This window comes from Dermacentor andersoni, chromosome 11, assembly GCF_023375885.2.
Source record: "Dermacentor andersoni chromosome 11, qqDerAnde1_hic_scaffold, whole genome shotgun sequence".
In the NCBI taxonomy this organism is placed as follows: Eukaryota; Metazoa; Arthropoda; class Arachnida; order Ixodida; family Ixodidae; genus Dermacentor; species Dermacentor andersoni.
Window position 1 is genome coordinate 97,888,122 of NC_092824.1, and position 23,545 is coordinate 97,911,666.

At 48.2% G+C, this 23,545-nt stretch overlaps 1 protein-coding gene across 2 annotated transcripts in view; it reads right to left on the minus strand.

The window, feature by feature from the left end:
* Nucleotides 1–23,545, minus strand: part of LOC126538976 (uncharacterized) — a 121,948-nt gene that overhangs the window by 26,891 nt on the left and 71,512 nt on the right. For both annotated transcript variants that reach the window (XM_050185662.3, XM_055075200.2), the window contains exons 7-8: nt 16,175–16,323; nt 5,763–5,844 (exon numbers count right to left, since the gene is read on the minus strand). In XM_050185662.3, coding sequence (XP_050041619.2) covers nt 5,763–5,844; nt 16,175–16,323 — 231 coding nt within the window. The remainder of the gene's footprint in view (nt 1–5,762; nt 5,845–16,174; nt 16,324–23,545) is intronic.

Consider the following 23,545-nt stretch of genomic DNA (forward strand, 5'->3'; position numbering starts at 1 on the left):
TATTAGCATAAGCGCCTCCTGTATTATAAGCTAATTATGGCAACGCGACTAAGCCTAAGCCGGCAAGCTCCGACCGGCGCGTGCAAAGCGCGCAACGCGAAAGGCAAATAACTCGTTCCAGCGCGACACCGGCGCCCTGCAACGTCCGGCGTTGGACGAAAGCGCGCGATCCGCGGAACACCCAGGGATCGTCAACAACGTCGAGGGGGGTCCTCCGAGATGCATTACGGCGGGAGGCTTTACAGACGTGCCGCGAACGGGAATCGAATGCTAAAGAGGCCGGCAAAGCTCACGGCGAGGCTCTCCGTTTCACTGCAAGTGAAGCCGTGCCAGGCAATGCGGAAGAGGATTCCCCTCAACCCTTGCGCGGTCAATATGGAACTCGATGTCGGCAGTGGGTAGCCGCGGGGCCGGCAAGAAGTTCGGTAACAGCCGCTTCAGTGTCGACGGCGGACTTCGTGAGCGAGTTTGTGAGTGATTTCGTAACGCAAAACTGAAACAAGTTAACTCTAGAGGATGTTTTAATAGAAGCTTTAAACTGGCACCTAAAACAGCGTTGGCTCATTGAGAAAGTTTAATGGTATCTGGAGAGGTTAGCCTTGTAGCAGGGCTGAGTGAGCGTGAAATCACGCGAGCTTGCATGATCTGCGCATGACCCACCGCTGCTACCTTGTCACCGGGCCTATCAGTCAGAGTATGAACATTTATTGCAGATGCGAAGAGACTCCGGCGTAATGGGTTAAGCGAATACCATGCAGGATCGCGTGACGTCACGCTTACTTAGATCTGCTACACGGGCCAGACAACAATGGAGACATGACGACGTCACGGCGGTGACGACAACGCCGACCAAGACGATGACGGCACGACGACGGCTCGAAGATGACAAGACAACGGCACTATTTCTCCCTCGTCGCGTGCCCGGTGAGGCAAACGGTTCTATGTTCTGGCGACTCGTTCTGCCAAGGAAACACGGTAACGGTAAACGTGATGCCACGCGCGTCAAACGAAGCGAAAGCGGGATGACGTACCCTGCACTACCGTCGCTGTAAATAAGTTGGCCACTTGATGCACGACCACTGACAAAGGGGTCCGCCACGACGGCCACAAGCCCGAGGAGAGCTGTGTAAAGTCAGTTCTGCACCGTCCGTGAGCTCCCGCCTAGCACATTTCTGACGACGCGCCTGGCAATGCAGAGAAACAAAAATCGTTCCTGTCTTCACTGGTGTCTGAATGATATGCTATAGTTATCCGTGCGCACCTAGAATTCAAAGACGTTCTACTTTGACTGAAGGACAACACGAAGATTGTTTGTGTTCGTTGTGCGTCATGGGACTGTTTCTGACATGTACGCATTGACCGGTGGACTCTTTCTTCCTGCTTGTGCAGAAGAGCACGTAGAAGCTGCTGTTGCTCATTGACATTTGGCGGGAGATAGGCGCAACACCGTATCAACAAGTGTATCAGTGGTCGATACGGTGAACTGCTGCTCCATTGCCATACGGCCACTTATATCGCTCAGGCAAAACGAAAACGGAATATGAAGGACGAATAACCACAGTGAATAAGCCAGTAAGCAATTGCGATTGCACGACGCGTCCAGCCATACGCCAAATCACCGCTGCTATGCGAAACCAGCTTCTCTTAGGAAGACGAGGGGCGAGGGGAAGTCGCGACAAATTTAACCCAATAAATCAGGACAAAACAGATATCAGCAGGAAGATGGAGGTTTCAAGTAATTAATAGTGGTCGAACAAGGATTGCAGCTGGAATTGGCGTTTGGACAAGGAGACCTGTCCGTCTGGGGAGTAAGAATTGCTGTCCCGGCGAAGGCATCTACCTTTGTCAGAAAGTTGGCTCCAGGCACTTTCCTCGTTCGGCCACTGTTGATCTTCCAGGTGAATCCACTCACGCGATAGCCACATCTGAGCATTGCCCTTGCCACTGTCATTCGCTGTCATAAAATAGGGCGACTCGCCCAAAAGTGTGGCATGTCTCACAAGGCGTTACCGAGGATGCAGAACGGCGAGCAGCCCCGACTCGTCTCTTGCACAGCGCGGGGACTCACTCCAGCCTTCCTTGCACGAGCGCTGACGTTTGGAGATCCTGTACAGGAGGGCAGCCCGACGCGGTGAGACCCTTTGTTGAGCAAGGTTGCCTCCTGGATATAGTCCCGAACCACTGATTTAAGGGCGGCAGTGACTTTTGCGCCGACGGGGAACGCGGCCAGCCACCCTAATTTGACTTCAATGTCAAGTTCCACTGAATTCTGGCGCCCATCGGTGCTTCCGGGAACGTTCGAAGCTGCAAACCTCCACGCTTGGACTGTGTGGAAGTAGCGCCCTACGCACCGCAATTCCACTTGACGAAAGGGCCGCGCGAAAGGGTCAAAAACACTCCACACGGGGACGATAAAAGAACCAGACAAAGTCGACGAACTGAAACAAAGGAAACAGACACAGAACTAACTCTCCACCTCTCAATCAGCGTCGCATCCTGACGTCTAAGGACTGCTCAGGGCGACGACCTTTCTTATGCTTTCAAAGCCAGCCGAAAGTATAGGGGCAACGCCACCCAACAAAACGGCCCAGGCTAAAGAGAGAGAGAGAGAGAGAGAACAGAAAAAAATAAAAATAAATAACGATAAAAAGAAAACGTCGCATCAATACAGCGGCTGTGTACGGCAGCCCTGCGGTCATCACCCTGCTGCGGCGTACAACAAAACGCCTCACACAACAACGTCGCATGCATCCCCGAGACGGCTACGCCACGCGTGAGACCCTCTGGGCAACGCGACGAAGCCACGAGACTGCAAAGAACTGTCTCAAAGGGCCACTGTGCATCTCGGCCAAGAGGAGCCGCGCGATGGCAGCCCGGATAGTGGGAATGTCGAATAGCGCCCTGCCACATCCAGCTAGCACAGATCTGGAGCTGCGGGCATGACGTTTCCGCGGCCAACAACAGGCGTCATCCCCCTCGCCTAATGACAGCAAAAGAGCAGCTTCGCCCGGAGATAATGTCGGGGTCTGCGCAAAGACAGAGACGAGACCGGCAGCCACCGATTAAGCTATCCCGGAATGCGGCGGAGTGAGTTTTTGAAAGAAACAAGACGGGGGTAGGAGGAAGGCGAAAAAAAAATGGGGGGGGGGGGATGCGGGGGCTCCTCTAGGTAATCGGCCAAGGACCGAGGTTTAAGAAGGAAGCGAGAGCAACGCGATGGCTGCGCGCTTCTTAATTTTTGTTATGCTTGTTTCCACTGGCCTGCCTTCCCAGGCTGTTGTCTTTTTTTGAGCCGTCCGCACTTCAGACTGCGGTTAACGAACTGCAGCCGGTGTAGACAGGTTGAACCCTTGTCGACTATGTTATGGTTCGATATGGTTCTGCGCACATGTATTACACGTTGAGAGGAAGCGAAACAGAGTAGAACAAAGTAGAACAAAGCAGAACAAGGAACATATCAGAAAGCTGGCTTACAACCGCGAGATATAGATTTTAGGGACAACTTTCTCAGAGCTCACAGAAGCTGTAGGACGAAAAATTATGCTCCGCTGCATGGGGAACTGTGTGCAACTTGTACATAAACGTGCGAGCACTAAAAGTATACCATGTTTTGAAATCGTCCGCATTTGTATTACTGCATATTAGAATTTCACGCAATGTGTATATGCGCACTTGTTGAGCTCTACAATGTGTCTATTTACTCATTTCTGTTGATTATTGATCTCTTTCTGTTCTACCATGGTAGCATTAACATTTAAATATAAAGAAAAGGTGTTAGTCGGCATCGGTCAAAGTGCAAATGTCTTCACATCCAACACCCAATAAAGAAGTAACACTTCGCGACGTGACGAACATCTGGGCAGGGCGATCGAAGGAACACTTAAAGAGGATAAAAGAGAAACTCAAAGGTTGTTTGGCGCGGAGGTACCAAATTTTCGATCTAGTTTGCTTCAAAGATCTCTTGGTGTTGTCCCGTACAGCTGGCAGACGCCACCGAAAATGAGTTGAATCAGTCGGCGTCCGTATGTGCGCCCTGATTCATACTAAGTACGAGCTGGCGAATATTAGTCGCGCATTTCTTTACATCATGGCGCAAGAAAAGGAAGAACAAATATGAAGACAAGAACGAAATTTGCGGCAAAAACGCACGCGTACGTCAAGTTAAGTCCATCTCAACGTATGTCTTCTTGCCCCCCCCCCGGATGAACCATGTTTACAGTCACCATTGGCGCGATTGTCTTTGGTATAAATTACGACACTAAGGTAAACACTGAAATATAAAGGGAAGAAAAAGGCGCTCCGACGAAGTGAGTGTCCTTGAGGCCTTTCCTTGTGCATAGGATACGTATTCGTGCGAACCTCACATCGCGAAGTTACAAATCCACGCTGTATTCATTCGTGACGTAGACTGTGACGCCGACATAGTGGCAAACCAGCCCTGCGTATGAGCATCAGCTGCAGGGAAAAAGAAAGAAAGAATGCCGCAAGTGTATGGGAATAACTAAATCAAAACGCACGAAGCGGCCTGTCGTCTAGTCGCGTCCTGCCGTGCACAGGACGGGTGACGACTCCTGTTTCCTCGCGGCGCGCTGTCGTGTACTGCTTACGTTTGCTGCCACTCCTCTGTCAACATCGCGACGTTTTTCAAGGCTCGACAGTGTCGCCGCGTCGTCGCGCTCTGCCGTCGTGTCGGCGTCGGCGACTTGTCGCCGCCAATTCGTCACGCGCCTTTCTATAGGAGACGCACCGAGCACCTTGTCCAGCAAGCAGTCACGCCAGTTTCTCGTTCGTCACTCCGACACCGGGGTCACGAGCATAGTCGCCGCTTACTCCGGGTGCCAGTGCTCAGATCGGATGCCGCGAATTCCCGTTCTGCTGTGGGCACTCGTTTTTCCCTCGAGTCCCAAAGCTGAGGAAAGCAGGTCAGCTTTTAAGAAGACAGGAGGTCAACAAGACATGACGTGGATAGTCATACAAAAAATTACTAGAGGGGAACTCTGGTTGGATAAAAGTTGGATAATCAGAGTCACTAGAGTAATTACCTCGCACCCAGTGAATCGGTGTATCTTAGCAGCATAAGTAGGCGTGAAGCTTCCTTTCTGGCTATGGCGTATCTTTCTGGAAACTAAAGCGTTGCAGGGACGTATCACGAAGACTAGACATAATCCTTGTACTAAACATCATTCCCGTCGTGGCTGAACGATCGCAGCCTTCTGATAATTATTGTAGGAAACTCTATGGAGCATGGATTAGGGCCGAAAGCTCCCACTCTCTGGGAGCTCAAACAGGTGGTTGCAGCTTTGCGAAAGTATTGTCATTATTTGGTCCATCTGGACTGTGTAAAGCTGTCCAGTGGCCTTCACCACTATCTCGAAGCCAGTTTGTGAGTTCGTGCTAGCTGGCTTCCCGCAAGGCTAGGCAATGACAATTACAACGCACCAGCTACACGGTAGCCGTCATTTCAACAATTTGTTGACCGCGAATACCGTTGTGACACTTGCGTTTTGCAGGAAAGCTAGCTTTACAGTTTTCGAAAGGCCACCGCGTTCGGCGCCCTTTCGGAAGCGATAACCACCACGTGAAATCCAAACCCTTCAATTGGACTTCGTTGATTCACGAACAAAATTTACATCGTCAGACAAGAAATTGCGGTAGAATATTGAAATGTGGCACGCTACTCGTAAGGGTAGCGAGCTTAAGTTCTTCTCGTGAGTTGTTTTCGTGAAATCAGTAGAAAAAGAAAAAAAATCGCGATAACTTACCCGTGGCTGTCGACCAGCAATATCTCACTGCTATCCACACCATCCATGGCGACCAGTTCGCGCACGAAGATCTCGTATGGGCCTTGGAGGGAAAAAGAAAAAGGAAGGAACGAAGAAAACTGTTTACCAAGAGGAAGCCTGTTAATAATACTCGTCACATTTATTTCGCCGTTAATAATACTCGTCACATGGATTGAGCAACAGAAACATTGAAAAAAATTCTGCGGTTAGTTTTATTTCCCCCCGTTCAATCACATGATTATTGCTGAGCATATAATTACGTTGGGCTATTGAGCGTTCGGCCGTGTTGCGTAACCCGACCGCGGCAAATACATTTAGTCATGAGCGGGGGGTAAGCATCCTCACGCAATCAGATTATGTGTACATTTTGAGAACCCCAGGTTGGAAAAAAAATTATAGTCGGTTTGGCTGCGCCAACCACGGAATATTGTGCGAGAGCACACCTTCTTGAACCAAATGAGTCATTTTCTTGTACCAAGTTAGGTATCGCTTAGTCGTTACTTGACCGGTTGCTAATTGAATCCTTTGCAGTAGCGATGTCGATGTTAAAATGTTTCTGTTTGTTTGTTTGTTTTTTATTCGCACATACGTACGCGGGCGTATGTGTGGAAAGAAGAAGAGGCTGTGCACGAAAAGCGCGCATGCGCATCGTATTTCGTGCGTTTCGCGCGAACGCTAAAGAGGCTTCACGCAGACAGAAGCGAAATCCAGGTTGGAAGCCCAGTAGTGCTTTCGCGCAAAAATGCGAGCCCCCCTATACGGCAGTGTCTCTCACGGCCAATGGGTTGCCAGAAACTTTCAAATCAAATCAACCAATTAGTTGATCAATTATTGGATTAACTAATCGATAAAATATATCTTGTTCATTTTGCCCCTGGTTACAGCCTTCCGAACCAGCCCAAAGCTCTCGAGTGCGCACAACAACAACAACAACAACAACAACAACAACAACAACAACAACTTCATTGACGATGTAGCATGTAGCGGTAAATGCGAGAAATATGCGTTAGCATGGCGTCGTACCTCTTCGAGTTCCCGGATCCATATTTAAACTGCGTTTACCCCGTCGCAAAGTGTTATTCAGGAGCGCACTCGTCACACGCCCAGCGTTTTCGAGGAGCGGTAGGTATATACACACTTCTACCACGTGACCGGCTTTCCCCGTTCACACACATACCTTTTTTTTGTGTGTGTGTGTGTGTTCACTTTGATACTCCTGATCCTAACGCACCAAAAGAAATAGTAAGAAAGACGTAGACGATCTTTCAAGGGCGAACGGTAAAATAACTATATGTCGCCTATATGTCGCCTTGAAAAAGTTCACTTGCCGAAACGATGACTCCTGCTTTCACCTTGTTTTGCACATCGTCTTGAATTTCCATCTCTCGGGTTCCCCGCGTTTTCTCTATGACGAAAATACGCATTCATGTCTTATGAACACCTTATTGTTGCCGTTAAGGTACCGCCTGTTGATAGCCGTCAAGCTATGCACTGGATAAGGGTATACTAAATATCGTTCCAACAGGAGACCCTCAGTCTCTGCGTACTACATTCGCTGACGTTCCAAAAAGGCAACATTTGTCTTTCACTTGAACGCTCTTTGCACTGAACGTGCAAAATAAACGCACGCAAGGACTGTTACATAAGAGAACGTCGCGCTTTTGAAGCCGTCTAGCTTCTCCGACTGTTCACGCTGCAAAATACTTAATTACCCCTACTTCTGCATTAAAGTAAGGCTCTACTTCGGCGCTATTTATGCAAATCATGGCACTTCTTCTGCCTCTAGTACCCGGAGAATTTCGTGAATATAGTGCCCTTAGGCTTGCCTCCTGAAGGATGCAGTAGCGGGGCTCCGCGAGGACGGCGATATGTCGTGCGTATCATTGCGGTGTATTCGTGCGACTCGTGTATGTGGGTTGGTCACTGAGTCGCGGCAGCCTTTCCGTGCGGTACATGAGATTTCATGCCAACGAGTTACTGTGTGCTTTACTAAGCGTTAGGAGGCCGGCCTTTTCGATTGCATTTTTTTTCTTTCTTTCTTTTCTTTTTTTGTAAGAAGGCGCGTCAGAGGCCTCGTCTGGGCTGCTTCTCGCGTTTATTTGTGCCTCCCCCCCCCAAAAAAAAGAACAAAAAACAAAACAAATATGCGTCTTCAGTATTAGCGAACTGTTTGTCAGAACATGCGTATGCAGCCGGTGTCAGATATAACCCGAACATGAAGGCACGTCTGTGGCGGCCTAACTTTAACAACCACGTGCTGCAAGGAGCAAACATCGAATTCTCTGGAAGGAAGACGCATCAAGCTCATCTCGAATGTGCCACAATGTGGTAGCACATCCAGGCACATAGTGCATAGTGCTTCGTGTGTTATAGCACATTACGCGTGCATTAGTGGTATTCGTGGCACACACATGCTTATAGTACACCCGCCCTGGTGGCGTAGTGGCTATGGCGGTTGCACTACTATTCCCGAGGGCGCGGGATCGAATACAGCGGCCACATTTCGATGGGGTGTAAATTGAAAAAAAAAGAAAGAAAAAGAAAGTTCGTGTACCGTGCATTGAGTGCACATCAAAGAACTCCAGGTGGTCAAAATTAATCCGGAGTTTCTCACTACGGCATGCCTCATAATCAAATCCTGGTTTTGACACGTAAAACCCAAGAGAGAGAGAGAGAGCAAGGAGTGGAATGGCAGGGAAGTCAAACAGACGAGCGCCCGGTTTGCTACCCTACACTGGGGTAAGGGAAAGGGGGAATAGAAAGAGGCAAATGATGCACATGGACAAGTAAAACCCAAGAATTTGACCTTTCTTTAATATAGCATATCCATATAGCACATACAGAAGAGCTCACATTGTATGTTCACATTGCATTCGTAATATACACAAGACCATGAATGTGCTATTAGCCTATTCATGGTTTGTGAACCGAGAATGCGATGCGAATGCATGTACACATGTGCTATGGAACATTCTGTTCGTGTACCTGGAGTGTGCTATCTAGCACTTTCGTCACAAAACCAGAAGCCTCGTGTGCCCTCCTCAGGAGAATAAAAAAAAAAAAGCGAGCAAGGAGTGTACGGGTTAAGTAGCGCGGTAGTTGCACGCGGCACGAATCGTCGCAATATGACGATGAATGTAGAATGCCGAAAAAAACGCACGTGCCAAATCATAGGCCGTGATGACAGTCTCGACACTGGCTTTCTGGTGGTCTTTCCTTTTTAAAAGATAGACACTATATATAGTTTTTGTGCTACTTTGTTCTCTTCGGGGAGCTCCACAGAGGTTTTACCGTCCAGCAATGCAAAAGAGATGCGACCAAAGCTCTTCCAACACACTGGATGCGGCTGCACCCTCGATACAGTCGCGTCCACAAAGTAAGGAAAAGCGAAATACGTTCACTTGCGCGGGATTCTTACCAATTTCGGTGCAACGTACGACCGGTATCCTTCCACCGCCGACACAACGGCCGCACACGAACAAGCAAATATTTTGGTGACTATAACTATACAGCTACGTAAGAAAAATAAAAAGGGAAATAAAGAAAAAGGGAAGTATCCATATAGCGAATCCAGCTGCGGTTCGCATTAGCTCAAATGAGTATCAGGGGACCGCTCCATTACAAAAGACCGCGCTCGGAGGACGCGGACCGCCCGGATAAATGACGCATCAATCACCCGCTTTTTCTCTTTTAATGGCCACCTGGCAAATAAGATCATACGTTACGCTTCCAACCGGGTTTCCCTCGTACACGATACGCGGGGCGAATAAACCGATAGACGACAAGATAAATCTTTGCTTGACCGGTTTCCCAGCGTGCACCCCGTACCCCACAGACGCCGCCTCGCATCTCCCTCGGATTTCTCGTTCGTCTGTTTTCTTTGCTGTAAAGTTTTGTTTCCGTTTAAGCCGCAGTCAGGATGTGATCCACGCGTTTTCGCTCTTAAAAGGGTGCAGCGCGGCGAATTGTACAGCGAGCGCCAGCCAATCTGGGGAGAACGCCAGCGCGCATGCACCGTTGCACTATTTTTCTACGCGGACGCGTTCGCGTTCGCTGCAAAGTCATTTACTTGAGAAGCGGAAAGCAGACGGCATTGGTAATCGTTGTCGTGATGCTAGACCTTGCAATTCGAAGTGATATTCGGGCGCGCACCGATACAGAACGTTTATCCGCGGATGTGTACGCTTCTGCTATGTCGCTTACTCCAAGTCGCAAAAGAGGAAGCAGACGATACTGCTGTTTGTTGTCGTTGTCTCAGACCATATAGACTGAACAAGTAATATTTTCCTATGTCTAAAATTATTAGTCCATTGTAAAGCTCTTCTGGCCGGGATTTCATGTACGGCTCCCATTTGTTGTCTCACTAAACCGTAAAGCATCCTCCCCCCTTCCCCTCCCCCGACACCTACTGGAATACCAATATGTTCGTAATGAAAATAATAATACAAAAATAGAAATAAACAAGTCGACCATTGAAGTGATTGATAAAACTGCGCGTTTATGTAGCTTTCCATAAACTTCCTTTGAACCAGCTGTTTAAAGTTTTGTCTGCACTTGTACGAGGGTATATGATGCGTGAAGAGACCTTGGGCTAAAGACACATTATATCTTTACACATTATATGATAAGTGTCCACACACTTTCTACAGAGCGGAACAATGAATTTTTGTAGTGGCCATGGCGGCTCCTTCGGGGACACTCTGTAGTTCCCACAGCGCTGCACCAATCTAACAAGAAAAAGTCAACGCAGCGGAGGCTATAGCGCTGCTTGCGGTTTGCGCTTCATTCGTCGGAGGCACCAAGCACTCGGCATTTGCAGGCAGACCTTTAATCCTCGGCAACGTAGGGGACCGGCAATGGGGGCGATTTAAGTACACACCCGGGTATTAATGATCTCTCTCTCTCTCTCTTTTTTTTTTTTTTTGTGTGTGTGTGTGTGTGCCTTCGTGCATTCTCATATACGCTCGTAACGAGGCACCTTTCGTAGCGGACTGCACGTGTCGTCGGTCGGGCTTGATCATCGCAAGCGGGTCTGAAGAAACGAACGCCAGCGTTTTTTTTTGTGTGTGTGTGCGTGTGTGCGCGTGTGTGCGCGTGAGTGTGTGTGTGTGCGTGTGTGCGCGTGTGCGTGCGTGTGTGTGTATGTGTGCGTGTGTGCGTGTGTGTGCGTGTGTGTGTGTGTGTGCGTGTGCGTGTGCGTGTGTGTGTGCGCGTGCGTGCGTGTGTGCGTCCACTGCTACGGCAACCCTGACATTAGGGCACGCACGCCAAGTGAGAAAAGGTTGTATGATTGCTACTTTGTAACGTCTGCTTGATCTAGGCTCTCGCTGGGTGCCGGCTTCTCCGCTGTGCACGTCCCTCGCGTATAGACGAATCGAAATGGTTTTATCGTGACGCCGGTGCTCCAATATATATATATATATATATATATATATATATATATATATGCACACACACACTTAGCACTGCCCGCGCTCCCCTACACGTAGACTTCAAGTACTCGCAAAACTAACGAGGCAGCATTACTTTTATGACACCCTTCATCTTCCATTTGCGCAGCTCTTATGTCTTACGGGCTTAAGTCGGCCAGTGATAACATATATCCTCCCTACTCGCACGAATCGTGCGTGGATATGACAGGCCGTGGTTATCTGAACCGTCCAACTTCAACGTTGATAGCGGTCCACTTATGGCAGGAGATGGCAGTGAGAAGAAAAACGAAGTGAGGAGGTGATTTGAAAAAAAAAAAAGAAAAGAAAGATTTATGGACTTAGACGCACGAACAGAGCAATGGTAATGAATGTATTGCGGCAATGCCAAATCTCAGGCTGCGTAGAGTGAATAGGTTCACTAACATGGCTACGAAGTGTGCCTGACGAGCTGCTGAGCTCAAGACCGTACCATATATATTACGTTAATTGAAGACCTGCCACTAGGGGGTTGCTGAGGGTGTGGTAAGCTTGTTCGTGATCCAATGAAAGTATCGCATGATAAATTATACTGAAGGCTTCGGGTGCTTTGTTACCCGAGCCTACATACCTTGACATCAGTGGCGATTAATCTGAAGGTTGGAAATCAGCCACGAATGGTTGAGTACATGTTGAGCAGCACGAATCGAATCGAAGCGTTCAACATGATATCCGTTTCGGTGAGTCACTAGGCAAATTCTAAATTGAGCACGACGAGTTAAGGAAGCTTTACAGAAAACCCACTTTCCAGTGTGCGGAGGCCCCCGCGCAATATCGAAGGTGAGACGAATGCTAGCACATATAAGAGTGTAAACAAAGAAATAAAGTTAGGATTTCGTTTTCCTGAGGTCATTGAAGCACTTATGAATGATGAACAACACAAGGAAAAGTTTACATTTGAAGTATACTAATTCAACTTTTCTTGAACCATTGTTATGCAATTGCTGTAGTTCTCGTATGAATTCTGCTTGCCTTCATTACACACAGTACAAAACATGTATAAAATCAACAAAATTGCGCACAGAACATCTCCATTTAAGTGAGGATTAATGGTGCTCTCCCGGCTTGACTTTTCTTATACATTGTCACGACTACGCCTAACGTGTGTTTCTTTTTTTTTTTTTTCCTCTTCAACGTTCTGAGCAAGTGTAAGGCCTAGTCTTCTGGTAGATGAGTCAGCATAACGATGTACTCGCGGGTACACGGGTGCAGTAATGCAGTGCACGCTTATCTATTAACTTCCGTTGTTGGTAACGCATTTACAGCAAGGTAACAGGATCAAAAACTACAGCAAGGACGGCGAGACTTGAAACCGTATAGAAAAAAAAAAATACATGTCGAACTCATAGGACAATTGTCTATCGTGCACGCGAACAAGCCCTGGAAACACTTAAATATAGTTCGAAAAATTACCGATGTTTCTAACACGTGCTCAAATAGGCACAAATCATTTGCTATTATGTGTCACTACATTCGATTTGGGTCGGCCGGATAGAAAATTAGACTGATAAAGGACATTGATCCTGTACAAGCTTAAATGAAATGTAAGAGCGTGCCGATGTCAGCTAGGGTCGTCGCCACGGTCGCCGTCACCATCAGTCTGCTTAACTCTCGTGTAGGATAAAGGTCTTTTCCGAAGATGTCAAAATGCATCTGCTTCCTGCACCAACCGAATGCGCCCTACGCTTGGAAACTTACTGATCTAATCACTCCATCTACTCACTCCATCTCCATCTACAGCACTCCATCAGCCCCGACGGAAGCTTAATACACGAGGTATCATTTGATTCACCTCTTGCCGTGTCGCAACGAGTTCGAAACTACGGCCTATACGAGTGGCTAAAAAGCACGCTGACATTTAGATCCTGAAACTAGTTTAGACATTCAGGCTCGAAATTATTACTCCATGACGGTACACAAGCTGGATTATATGATCCGCTGTTAAACACAGCACTCGGCCGCTCTGCCAGCGCAGACATCCCACAGTAGCCGGAAAAAAGGGTGTGCCATGGCAAAGGTGTTCGGGTGAAGGAGACCGGCAGTCTTCTTTCACTTGCCATCGATTACCATTCGGCTTGACACTCGGCGGACTGACCGACGAAACGATGCGGCATCGACCACGTTAATGGTGATCTAAGAAGGGTCATCGGCCGTCTTAATAGTGACGTATACACGTCGTCCATTGTACAGGGACGCAGTGTAGTCACCGCCCCCTAGGTTAGGGTCGATAGTAGCTTTGCACGGTGTGTGTATATATATAAAATAAATAGAAGGGAGAGAAAATATGTGACGGGCCTCTTAACCCTCCGAGCCTGCCATCAGGCTGGATCAGGGTAGAGTGGCGACTCGGTGACTGATCGGTCATTCACAGCACTCCGAGAGGAGCAGAGGTTGAGGTGTTTCGGCTATTGCTCTTTGCACCACGTGTTGTACTGTGGTTTCTGTTTCCCGCACACTTAATCGCGCTTCTCATCTTATCTGTCTCGCCTACAGTGATCGACCGGGGCGGCGTCATAAAAGGAAACGCTTCCCGCTTTTGCGCCCGCGATCGCTCGTTTAGTATTTCGCCTTGATGAGGTGCCGTAGGTGTGGCAAGATTGCGCCCGTGCGCTATCGCGGGCCAATGAAACGCGAACTGGGCATTACAGACACCTCGGCTAAAAAAAAAAACGAAGGAATTTCGCTCATTGATTTTATGTAATGGGGCAATTTGTTTTCCTCTAACAAATAGCGGTGCACCGACGTCGAAGTTGTGGTCAAGTGCGCTCACATTTCCTCTTCTCCAAGAAATACGTTCAATTTTTGTTTGTGGTTTCAGTTTTACTGTAAAAAATTTCGTTCATCGTATAAAGCAGATTAGGAGGGGGGAACAAAATACGCGATATTTTTGCTATGTGAAGAAAACAGTAATTCCGATGTCTAACAAGTCAACCTGCGCTTTCTTGTGTTGTGTACAATATAAAACTATGGTAGAATGTGTGAACACGACTAAACGAGGACGTAGAAGGAAACAGATACACAGAGACAGCGCTACTTTCAACTACAGATATTATTTTCCCACGCGTCGACAAATATATCTATCGAAATTAAAATCTATAAATAAAAGTAGTGCTTTCTCTGTCTATCTGTTTCTTTCTACATCCTCGTTCAGTCGCGCTCACACATTCTGTCATGGACTCTAGCCAACGAGCCCGCCAACATGATTTAATAAAATGACGAGTTATTACCAAGAGTGCTTTTTGAACAAGTTGTCGCTTTGTTGCTAGCCTAATGTTTACGAAATGAGTTTCTTATCATGTGGAAAATAATGCCTCAGATTTATTCTCGTTGCAACACTAGCCAAGAGTGCATGGCATGTGGTGGCTGTGCGCCGAACTGTCGCTATTTGACCAGTGTGTTGAGAATACCGACAGGACCGCTTGATTTGAGTCTTGTGACACTGACAGTGTTCGTCGAATGACCTGAGCAACAAAGAACTAAAGCTTTCGATGCACTGATACCGTCAACACTCACAGCAGTACAAGACGACCGTTCAGGTGCCTCGTGTCGAACTCACAAATTTCCCATTATCCGTTTTACACAATGGCTGGCCACTCGTGGGCTGTCGGCTACAGTATTCCGTAAATGGGCACGCCATTAACTTTTCACTGTCAGGTAGACGGAGAAAAGAGGGCCCGGCATGTCAGCTTAAAGCCTAATGATTTGCCCCCTTATTTCACTGCCTCCAGCTTTTACCTGTATACTAACAGCATTTACGTTCCCCGTCTTCGTCTCGTATGTCAGGTAAGGGCTGTCCTGGAAGCTTGAATAATGCACTGCAGCTGTAGAAACAGCGCCTCTCTTTCCGAATATAAGCAGCGCAGGACAGTTCCTCGGAAGCTCGAAATAAAACGAAAGTTTCGCGTACTCTGACCCGCGGACATTCAGGGCCCCTTGAGACAGTTCAATTGGGTTAGCGGCGGTAGTATTCTATTCTCACGCCAGTGAGAAGCACCATTTACTGTACATTCGTCGGGACGTCCGCCGATGCCCTTGTCTATGTCTGCGTGCGTGAAGTTGCTTTCGCCACTTAGCCGAGCGTCGTATGACAAAGAAGCAACATGATTGATACTGAACGCTACTCTGGACTGTGACTGTCCTCTCTTGCAATAGACGAAAAAAGAAAAGCTACCGTTCTTTCCGAGTGATTCCTTTTCCCACGGATCGAAAGCAGACAATGACCTTCGAAACAACTAAATACAACCTTGTGTGGCTACAGATACAAAGCGTTCTTGGTTTCTAATTCCCTAGCTTGGGGGTGGGGTTTGAGATTCTTGTGCGTGATCTTACATAAGCAGACAAGCTTTGCGAATATTCGAAATTCCCATTACGAAACGTACAGCCTTCGTTATCCGATCCGTACTTAATAGCAGAAAGTTTCGAACATTAGTTTATGACCGACTAATAGAGGATAAGAATGGCTAAATAAACAACTCTGCGGGGCCTCAACAAATACGTGTTGTTAATCTATCTCAACGGGATAGCTCACCAGCTTTGGAAATAACATATAGATCAGCATGTCTTTTTTTTTTCGGGACTCTTTATTTCATTTATATGAACAGGAATGTTTCGTCCCATAGAAGCCCAAAGATTTATTTCAATTAGTACGTAATGCTGTTTTGTGCGCTAGGTTCGTTTCAATCTGTTTGCATTGCAGTGACGTATCTTTCGTTGTTGTCCCCCCAGTAATAAGGAAACATTCAGTATTTAATATCTGAAACCAATATCAGTCGGAATATCTGTCATTGAGTAGACACGAAAATTGCACTTTTTAATGACTCTTATAAGAAATTAATACTCAAGAAATATTTAGCACGACCTGTGAGTCAGTCAGAGAGCCCATGGAAGCTGAAACCACGGGAACAGCTGCGGTGCAGTACTCACTGTTGCTGTCGACGATCTCGAATCGGAGCGCCAGCGAGTCTCCCACTTGAGCCGTGAACACGTCGTCTCCTTGGCGGTCGGTGATGCGCATGGTCACGTTCGGTGAGCTCACCGTGGCCAACTGGCTTTGCGAGGTCTCCACTTCGCGCCTGTTAAAGTGACACAAACCATAGGCCGTCACAATCGGTGCCGCGCCACATTTACCTAGCAGAATTTACACTGGCTTGCGCGGAAACAACACAGGCAAATCATACCAATGTTCTTGTGACGGTCAAAATGCATCATCCCCAACAAAACGATGACATAGAACAACTGTTTCAAGGTGCAGGCTGTTACGGGCATTTGATGATTTGTTCAAAGCGGGGTTAGTTTACGTATTTTCCAATAACTCACTATTTTACGATGTGCGTAAATAAGAAACATGGTATCGATAGTGTAAGAATGAAGGCATGGTTACATACGTTCAGTAATACACTTTACAACAAAGCATTGGCTTCAAAGGTTTATAACTTTAGTTTTAAAGATGATGAGAAAATTGCGCAAAGGAATGTCAAATGATGGGGCGTAACTTCTGAAACTTCTGACTGCTTTTTGGCTGACCGGTAGGCTCAGCTAAGTTAATCTTCCCCCTGTGCAGGGTAGCCGACCGGAACTACCTCTGGTTAACCTCCCTGCCTTTCTATGCATCATTCTCTCTCTCTCTCTCTTTAATCCCGGAAGTGCGAAAGTTTCCACAAATTTTCTTTACATTCGATGCTTGCGATTTCTCATGGAAACAAGGCAGAAGGAGCGGACCACTCAGTTTCGATTGTTGCGCCAGGAGGGGGAGTTTTCTTCTCTGGCCATAACGAAATGGGACAATCGGCAATTCCATCTTTTACTTGGAACGCCGTCCGAAATTGAAGCAACCAGCAGCAGAGAAAAATGATTTCGCCATAGAATGACGCGAAAACTTCTGAAAGGCTTCTGTCGCTCGAAGATTCCCGGAAGTCCCGGCTTCTGGCGCTGCTTACACTTAAAGGACATCGCCAGTGACAGATATATCGGCAGCCCCGCGATGCCTGTCGAGTTCAACACTCTTGCCGACGTGCTGCACGCCCGTCATGCCCAACGGCTTTTTTTCCCGTGGCCCGCGGAACAAACAACGGATCCCTGGATAGGAAGGAAGGCCCCATTGTCTCAGACAACCCCCCGCCGTCGCTGACACAGTCAATTTCCCCCCCAAGCGGCCGGGACCCCTAATTGCCTTTCAATCGTCACACCTCGGCCGTTTGGCAGTCTGACGACGAAGCTGACGTCAAAACGTCTTCGAATGATGTCTGTACGACGAACGGAGCTGACGCGTGGGGTGACGGCGTATGGAAGAGGCGAAGCACGGAGGGAGGAGCAAGCAGGACAGATCCATCGCCGAGTCTCCCGCAGTTGATTGCCAGCGCAGGCGGTGTATGTGCTGCTCGGTCGGGCGTCCTCGTACCGCTTGTTAGGCCTAAGGCTTAGCGAGCCATGGGAGCTGCTGCGGAAGGCAGAGCCGGGGTGGCGGGGCAGGCGGGGCGCGCTGCGCGCGGTCAGAGCAGCCAGACCGGAAAAGACGGCACGTCGGCCGTGTTTGCCGAAGGGATTCTTCAAACACGGCTAGCGCCCGCCGTCTCGCGTATGAGCGCGGCGCGGCGATGGCCCTCGGCGGCAAAGCAGCACAGTCGGAGGTGGGTGAGTCGGGTGCGTCATTGACCTTAGTCGAGGTGCCTCCCCTCTCCCTCCCAAACCACCTCCTCTACTCATACCCATCCTTGTGTCTTTGCCAGGAAGAACCACCGGTGAGGAATGTGTAGAAATTGAGAATGTTGACGGAGAAGTTGGGAAATGAAGCACTCCAAGTGCGTTCAAAGTTCGCCGAGGCGGAAGACATGGGGAAGGAACAGGCGAGAAGGGCAGCAGGGACGAGCAAGCGGGCTCGCCGAATGATGCGGTTTTCGCTGCGTCATAGGACTGTGGATCAGGGGCCGAATTCGCGAGGCTTTTCTCTGGTAAGAGTTGTTGAAAATTGGCCGACCGCATTCGCTAATAGCATGTTTATAGTCTCGTAAGGTTGGCATCTGCTCTGCCCATCTGTTCTAGCGCAAAAAAAGAAAATAATAATAATAATAATAATAGCTGCCCAAAGCTCTCACCAGTTTGGCGGTGATCCTTAACTGGTTCACTTGCGACTGAGTGGTCAGGAGAAGCAATTTTGTATCCCTGTACGCATCACATCGTGCGTGCTTTTGTGAAGCTGACGCCCTTACGCGAATCTGGACAACCGTAGCCAATGCCCGAAACAAGGCAGTGCTTCCTGCAGAAGCTGAGTTACGTAAAAGCGCTCTATTCACATGCATCGAAATACGCGCTACTATCACTACGTCGGTGGCTGGTGTGGATTCCCAACGAAGCTTCTCTAAACGTGCCTGTCATACGACAGATACATAATCAACACATATAGGTCCCCCATAGTGCGAAATTTGGCTGGAAAGTGGAAAAGTAAAGACAATTAAAAATCATTTATTTATGGTTGGCCCGCTTCAACGTCCATCATACAGATTGGGGATACAGAACAAATAAGACCAGTGGGAATCAGCTGCTGAGCGTAGTGACCGACAATCCCCTCCCATTAGCAAACAACCTTGAACAATCCACGCGAGAGAAAAGCTGTGCCTCGACAGTTCTGTTCTAGAAGCCTTACAAGTCCATTCAGGTCGCCGGCAAGCGCTGCCAAGTTATATAACGCGACGATACTTAAGTTGTCCACGCTTTGACGGTCCCAATTAGAGGCTTTGTTTTGCCCGGCGGTTTTCTGAAAGCCTGTTTAGTGGTGACATCTAAATGAGAGCCACTTAGCTTTTGTCCGGCGTAGAGAGAGAGAGCAATTCGTGGCGTCCCCGTTATAGAACAATAGCTACAAGCAAGTGCTGTATGGCATGTGTTGTACAAGAACCCCATAGTGTCGCATCACGAAGATGGATAACGACACTTCGCAATGAAGAGAAGGGTACCAGAATTACTGACATCGCAGTTAAGATTAGTGCTGTGTCCAATTTTCTCAGTAAGAAGACTGTGCATGAGCCACAAATGGTTCAAGAAATTACTAAGCTGTAAAGCGATTACTGACGCCCTTTTTTGTTTTGTTGACCGATATGTACAGACATTGTGTTGTGTGCTGACTCACTAAAGCCATGCAGTTGTGTTGACAGGGTGTCTCCGTACGAAAGGGGACCCCCGATTCCATATTCGAGCAAACATTCTGCAGATGTAAGAACATGTATTTCACTTGCGGATACAATGCTGACTGTGTTCAGCGGTGACAGGTTGGATGTGCGATATCGACAGAGTACCCAATGGGTTCCAGCAGCTTCGTTTTCGAAATTGTTCATCCTACTTATTGTGCCTCCTACTCCCGAGGCACCTCCCGCAAAAAAATTTTTCCTGTATGCAAATTTATCTACGACTAAAATGCTTCAAAACAATAAGCTGAAAGTAAAAGTACCGTGAACAAAAGAGTATTTTATACTCAATTCGAACACGGAATGACCTTGTCCTTTCAAGCAACAGCAACTTGTCCGTTCGAACTCTTGTTGACGTTGCCTAAAAAAAAGAACCGCGTGGCACTATCTTGTACACGCAAGGTTTTCGGGTGGTTCCAAAAGCTGGACCAGGAAACCTCCCGGCAAAGAGTTAAGATAGGGTTTTGTAGTCAGCAGGAAAGCATGCATCTGTTTCATTCCCACTGGTCGGCCCCAAAACCTCCCGCATCTGATTTTGATCAAGCGTTGCGTTTGGGCTAGTTGGAATAGCATAATTAGAATGCAGCGCTGCAGAGTTAAGACAGACACACAATGTGAACACATTTACAGACAATCGTCTGTCTCTGTCCTTAACTCTGCAACGCTGTATTGTAATTACCTCAGGTTCCGCAACGTCGCACGATGCGTCTACTCGCGAATGGGACGGGGTCACACAAACATACGCCACAGGTTCACACGTCGACCAGAGTTCGTCCCTGGCACAGATTGCGGCCGGAAGTTGCCTTCGATTACAGTCTCCGATATTGGCTGGCTCGTCTACCATAGTCCAGCAACCACTCCGCGCTGCTCTTGCAGGTAAATGAAATAAAGAGGGGAGTGCGTGGAAAAGTAAAACGCCAGGACACGTGGGAAAGACGATGCCTGCCCTGCGCATGCATACGATGGTTTCGCGCGCCGGAAGCACTGCGTTCGCACACCAACTGCGGCAAGTTCCAAGGAGGCCTTGTGACCGTATAGACGGGCTTACGCGAAAGCGGCCGCTTTTACTTCTATACGGAGCAATTGACTTGGAGTCTTTTCAGCGCATCAGGAAAGTCGATGACTTTGCACATACTTAAATTGGACGCTAGGGAGGGACATTAAGTTGAGCTGTATTAGCAAACAGTGTTAGGTATTAGTAAAGTATTAGTAATATACAAAAAATACGGCAGGGTCAGACAACATGTAAAAACGAAAGACAGAGACAGAGTTCCCGTACTCGCTTGCCGTGACGTGACGAATTTCGACGGCGTTACGCAGATCTAGTCAATCGTTTATCGAGGAAGAAGGAGCACATTGTATTTTAATTGAACGAATGGCTCAACCTAACTGTTCTTGTACAGTGTTACCGGGCCCATAGGGCCCGAATATGAAAAATAGGTGCGCTCAACTTCGTGACCTCGCACTGACGTACCGGGACTGAGATTGCCTGGCGAAGTTAATATATTGACTCTTTTCCTTTCAGATGAACGAAAATAGGGTTTTGGGACTCTACCGGTGTGGATTCATTCAGTACTGCAGTCGAGCGTTTCCTTTAACAAGTTTCCGCGCTTTTATCGAGATGCCTCACACTGATGTTTGTGCAGCAGGCGGGTTAAGCCTTGGCGACGTGTGTCGGCTGTTGCCCCGCTGGGCTACGTTGCAACGGGGTTGTTGACATGCCGAACTCTCGAAAGTGCTTGTTCGTTTGCTTCTTTGTTTCTGTTTGTATACGAGTGGCGCGCGAAACAAGACAGACGTCAAAGCGTGGAGGACTGGGTGCCCTCATGCGGAACGCTGTGGGCAGTAACGAGGTGTTTCTTTGTGTATCCAGGCGCTGTGAGCTTTCCTGGCTGGCTATATATCCAAATTTTATCTGCCTCACGTCGTCGCACTTAAGTTGGACTCGGGAAATAACAAACGAGCTGATCAATCGACGCCAACATCTTGTCGCCGAGAAAAGAAAACAAGATAGACCAAACAACCATCCATGATTGTCCTGTACACTAGCCATCCAATTCAAGGGAAGACAGTGAGATAGCTGCACGAACACAGCGTTATAGCTAGTAATTGAGCAGCCATGTGAGCACGATGCATTGCCTTACCAAGAGTTGAAACTAAATTCAAGCAAGTTGCGGCGCGTCATTGCTGAAAGTCCCCCGTGCTTCTCGTGCTTCTCACACACGGCACGAGAAGCACGAGGGATAAAGTCTCAAAGGCGTGGAAAACAGGGAAGACAGAAAAGGTGTACGGGAAAGATGGCAAACCGTGAACATCGTGTTTTTAAGACGGTGAAACATCAATACAATTGCTGTCATGATAGTACTTCTATTCTTAATCAATAATTCTAGTTAATCAGAGAGAGAGAGAGCGATAAACGAAGAGAGAAAGTAGGCCGGTAAGGGTAGGCCTCTACATTTGAGGAGGGCACGAGAAACACTGCCGGCTTCCATACGTGGCTGCCAAAAAACACGCATTTGATCTTATGCAAGTCAACTTGCACTCCAAACCTTTCGTGCAGACATCGCAGCCTCACTGTGTTTCATCCTCCTGCAGTTAAATCATTTCTGCAGTACCCCTACAACGTTTCACAGACGCGTTGGGTGACGATCGGGGAGGACTACCCCATGTACGCCGGATATGCCTTTCCATCTCGGTTCTGTTTCGGCCGGTGCATGTTTCTGAGGGTGCAACAGGAGGCAGATCATTATTGCGCAGTGATGAGACTTGAAAACTCGACAGGCACAGGGTTTGTTCGGCTCAAGCTCGGTTGAAGCGGGACAGCGTTAACTGGAGATCTTTAGCAGAAGCTGCCATACTGCAGCGGACTTAAAGTAGGCTGATGATAGCGATCATTTCAGCTGTACACCCAGTATAAATGGTTTGAGGCAAAACGGTCTTCAGCTGTGCGCAACAAAAGCGCGACCGAAACACGGGATGCCGGGTTCGCCACGATGGAAGTCGACTACACTGCAGCTGACCGCTACGATGAACGTCAGTGCGAAAAAAAAAAAACGTAAATCGATCAAAGTAAAAACAAAAATAAATGATGAAAGAAAACTGACTTCAATGGAGGCTGCTGCGGTGAGGCGGCAGGCGGAATCTTTTCATCCGTTTCTCCTTTTCGGCTGCGATTCTTCCAAATGACCCCGCGCGAGCGTGGTCAAGCAGGCGAAGACGAGACCCCCTATGTACGTGTTTCTTTTTTTTTTCTTCTTCGTGCTGGGTCAAGGAGGGGGGGGGGGGGGGGAGGTTGGAAGCGGGTGCCGGCCGGACAAGCGGACAACCCGGAATCCTGCGGCTGACCGCTTCCCAGTCACGGCTGGCGCGCTCCGTAACAGGCACGCGATGAATCGCCCCTCTGAGCACGCGTGGTATATACACCCCGTTTCAACGCGGCAACGTCTCTTGAAGAGGCGAAAGGTTGTCAAGGCGCCACGCGCGAGACTACGCGCTTCGCCGCCAAGCACGATGCTCGCCTTCATTCACATTTTCATTCATTCCCTCCTTCTTTCATTCTGCTTTTAAACCATATTACGCTTTCCGCCACGCGATGGCAAGGGGGATGAGCCGCCTTGGGCGACGCCGGCTCCGCAGATGTGACCCAAGTACATGCAGTGCGCTGGGCAGCACGCATGAGAGCACCCAGTTAGGGTGGTACGTGGGGCACGCTGTTACCTGTTGCATGCTGCGCTTCAATATGACCGACGGGCGGAAGGAAGGCTTGAAGCGAGAAGCAAGATGATTGTCGCTCAAAATAACAGCCTACATATATATTTTTTTTCTGCTATACGTACGTGACTGCGTTTTCTTGAGCAGGGCGTACTGTGCTGTCTGCCGACCTCTAATCCTCGAAATGTAAAACGCAGCCTCAATTGGTTAGCATAAGGCGTACGTAAATACATGCAGATTATCCCTCAGTATGCAAAGGAGCAATAACTAGTACGAACGCAGACGGGTCTAGTTTAGGGATTTGTTTCGTTGCGTCGACCCGTTCTTTTGCTGCACAAAGGAAGAAAACTACGACACCAGTAAGAAGAAAAAAGAAACTTATAGTAGTATCAGTAATCAACAGAGA